A 4,094-nucleotide genomic window follows, 5' to 3' on the forward strand; every position below is an offset into this window, starting at 1 on the left:
ATGTGGCCGTGTGCATCACACAGACGGGCAGGAATGCAGATACTCCCGGATCAGCTGCCCAACACCCCCCCTCCTCCCCCCTCCTCCCCCCTCGTCCTCCTCCAATCAGATACCGGCAGGGCGCTGCCCCGATGTGTTGGCAGCGGCTTTGTAAGGCTTATGTAACAGCCATTGGCGAGACGTCCCTGAGCCATCTGAGGGCGTCTCTGACTCTGTAATCTGCAGCTCAAAAACTCCTCCGCTGTTCAAATGTCACAGTCAGACACTGAAGTACATTTACTCAAGTGCTGTACAATTTTGAGGTACTTAAAACCTCCAGTATTTCCATCTAATTCTACTTTGTACTTGTGCTCTACTGCATTTCAGGGGCTAACGTTGTACTTTTTACTCCACTGCGTTTATCTGACGGCTTTAGTTGCTTGTTTCTTCATCAATTTTCGTTCATTGATACAAAATATAAACAACAACAAATAAATCAAAGTATTATAATGGTTAAAGGTAAGACTTTTTTGATCCCCGGAGGGAAATTGACAAGTTATCCAGCAATATATAAAGTGATGATCACATTAATGCATCATTAATTATAATCCAGTAATAAACGAATTGTTCTGCATAATGAGTACTTTTACTTTTTGTACTTTTTAAGTAAGATTTTCATTGCAGGACTTCTTCGCTGTAGTACTTTTTCCAGCACTGTAAGAAGTAACATTCATCACTTTGTTGTACTCAAGTACATTTACTCAACTATCGTACCATTTTGAGATACTATTTTAAGATATTTAATACATTTTAAAAAGCAAATATTGTACTTTTCACTCCACGACATTTATCTGAAAGCTTTAGCTCCAAGTTACGTTTATATAGAGAGCCTAAGTCGCTCACCTCCGGCCGATGGGTCAACGTCAAGAGACAACTTGAGCCCTGAATTACACACATGATGTTTGTCAATTTAAAAGTCAATTTTGTCCGTCAAGAAAGTCGCAGTTTGTCGTAAAACAGTAACAATTAAAATGGGATCAAATACTTGTTGTGTCTTGCCAATGACCCTGACATATTGGTGGTCCAGCAGAACGGGAGGGACTCTCTATTTCTCTATCTCTATTTTTCAGAGTTTATACAATATACATCATTGTAAAGTCATTTTAATCCTAAACACCGCATAAAAAGTTAAATAGCCGTAGAAGCTCAGGTTAACGGCTGCTCACGGGGGAATTTTTGGCCAGCACCGAGAACCGAAGTCTGTTTTTCTTTTACACAGTACAGTGAGACGTCATCAGTGCAGACAAGTTAGATTTAACACGATTGTTTTTCAGAAACCTCCTCTAAGACTTCTTCTAAACAAAATGAAATTGAACACAGCTCTTTAATCTCACTGTACCGACAGATGTTTTTTATTTTGTTTTAGGAAAATAAAGTTTTCAGGATGTAATTGTTTACAAAATGTTATTCACGAGAAACTTCCAAACAGTGTAGAGAGAAGTTAAAAGTAGCTCCACCTCAACCAGCTACACCAGTAAAAGGTCCTTTTTTTTTCTGACTTCTGTTATTTTACTTTACAGGACGGAGTATTTTTACATTGTGGTTTTACTTAGGGATGCACGATATTTGATTTTTACTGTTATCTGATATTAATCGATTTTTATATGTATAAAAATACGCATTTCTTCCCGCCTTGCAGAGGACATCAAGTCTCTCTTAACATATTATTATCGTGATGGTGGAACTGGCAGATGAAGACATGAAATCAAAATGTCAAACGAGGCAAAATAAGTTAACTACTGCGGACCGTGTATTTTGCCGATGCCTGTTTCTTGTGTTCTTCACAAATGTGTCGTAATAATCGGGATGAAGGGGAAAATAAAGTTGTAGTGTTGAAGGGATGCAATTTGGCTGACGTTGAACAGTCATTGCAAAAAGCTTTGCTTAGTTTTGGACAATCTCCACACCGCAGACGTCATTTTATCGACTGAAATGTTAAACTTGGGTCGATACGATATTTCATTATAATGCCTTTATCGGCCATTACTGACAAGGTGCTGATATTATCGTGCATCTCAAGCATTGCTACTTTAAGCTTTCCTGTGGAGTTTCCAGAAAGGGAACATTCAGTGTTACTGCTTTGTGTGTCTCCTTGAGGTCTAACGATGGTGTTAAATGCATTTCCTTTCTCAAAAAAACAATTGTAAAGCCGATTTAAGTATCTTAAATCCTGCATTCACCTCCACCTGTAGATCAGTCTGTATTCCACCACTGGTAGGAACAGCGTAACAGTTGTTTCTCTCTCCTGTAGGGGACGCTTCCTCAGCATCCTACTGAAAATAGAGGAAATGCTCCAGAGCTGGTTCCCTCGGATCAAACCAGGTCTGACCTGCACAGACGACGGCACTCCGGCTAAGAAGCTAAAGGTAAATATGTTAAAAATGATAGAGCAGCATGGATTAATCGTTGGAGCACAAAAAGTCACTGGTTCCAGCTTCTTAAATGTGAATAATTTCCTGTATTCTTTCTCTTCTATGAACCTCTTTGAGTTTTGGAAAAAGGGACTTTTGCAGACAAGTTATAGATGATTAATTAAAATAATAATCTGATCAATCAATAATGAAAATAGTCATTAGTTGCAGCCCTAAGATAAAAACACTTGAGTTAATCTACTGGTTATGGGCCACCTCAGGTCTCTGACGGTGAGACGCAGGTTATGTAACAGGATCCTGGACGAGGACAGTGGAGGTATTAATGTATTTTTACTGGCGATGATTTCCAACAGGCTCCGTTTCATAAGAAGAGTAGAGGTCACATGATGAGGGGAAAACCAGAGCGGCCTCGCACACAAGAATGCGCAGATTCCCCAATGAATAAATCCACCAAAACACATTTAACCGAGACGGATTCACAGAACGTCTGCAAACCAAACAGATAAATAAAGAGTCAGATTTCTGCTTTTCTCACTTTTAAACTTTTAGCTAAACATGGCCTGATGGTCTCAGATCATCCCCAAAAATAAACAAATTGTTCTTGGACCAAGTCCTGAATCAATTCATATGTTTTTTTTTGTTTTTTTTAAAAGATATCCTGTTGCAACCCAAGAAGGCTGCAAACAAAAGACTGTGACTTTTCTGTATTTACTGCAGCAGTCAGTAGAGTTGCAGCTCTAGTAATGTGTGTGTGTGTGTGTGTGTGTGTTATGTACCAAAAATTAAAGTTTAGTGTTTTTGCAGTTAGTATACGAGAAATCAACATACTTTAGAGTTTTGTACTATTGGGGCATTAATCAAACTCCTGAAGGTTTTTTGTTTTGTTTTTAGTTTTATATCTTCTGGTTATTTTTCTGATATAGTTTCCTGGAGCAGATTCACCTCCATCAATTAGTTTTAACAGCAGCTCCCCCCATTTCCTTTGTGCAATGCATTATGGGACTGTAGGGTCCTTAAACATCACACTCTAAAAGAACCAGTGTGAACTCCAAACCAGTTAGTTTGCAATGTGGAATCTGGGACAGTCGCCTGTGTTTGAACACAGGAGGGACAGAATATAATTTAAAATAAACTTTTTGTTGAGATTAATGCGAAAGCTGCAGCCTTCATCACAGAGTTCTTGTAGTTTTTATCATTTGATTATCTGACAAAACGAAACCGTCTAGCGCAGGGGTCGGCAAATAAGTCTGGCATCGGGCCAAATCTTATTCAAGCTGTTACAGTCAAATTATTTCAAACCCTTGCATAGTGAGTGCAAGTTTAGCTCAGTCGGTAGAGTGCGGGAGGGTTGTATGATCGATCCCAACAACTTTTTTTTCCCCTCCCTTGTTAAACAAATTGATTATAAGGACACTTTTGCACATGCTCACAATAAAGCGTGTGCTGCAGTGTGCGCGCGTCCCGGCGTTTGATCCGCATTCATAAACCTATGGACGCTTATTTTCATTTCCCTGAGGAAATTCAGGGGAATCCGATCACACGTTTGCTCAAAGTAAAAGCTCTCAATAAACTCAACGTAAAGCATTGCTCCAAAAAAAAATAAATAAAAATGTTCTCGCGCTTTTATTTTGTAGGCACTATCACTTAAGAGGAAGTGCTCATGTGAGTAACTGTTGCTGTCAT

The 4,094-nt window shown here is 39.1% G+C and overlaps 1 protein-coding gene across 5 annotated transcripts in view; it reads left to right on the forward strand.

Annotated features, from left to right (window-relative positions):
* Positions 1–4,094, forward strand: part of LOC123959310 (circadian-associated transcriptional repressor-like) — a 28,439-nt gene that overhangs the window by 21,116 nt on the left and 3,229 nt on the right. For 4 of the 5 annotated variants that reach the window (XM_046033268.1, XM_046033267.1, XM_046033269.1 and 1 more), the window contains exon 5: positions 2,291–2,405. In XM_046033268.1, coding sequence (XP_045889224.1) covers positions 2,291–2,405 — 115 coding nt within the window. Of the gene's footprint in view, positions 1–2,290; positions 2,406–2,764; positions 3,018–4,094 lie in introns of those variants that run through there. The other variant, XM_046033270.1, reaches the window with a different exon arrangement.

Source organism: Micropterus dolomieu, linkage group LG20 (genome assembly GCF_021292245.1).
Source record: "Micropterus dolomieu isolate WLL.071019.BEF.003 ecotype Adirondacks linkage group LG20, ASM2129224v1, whole genome shotgun sequence".
NCBI classification, from domain to species: Eukaryota; Metazoa; Chordata; class Actinopteri; order Centrarchiformes; family Centrarchidae; genus Micropterus; species Micropterus dolomieu.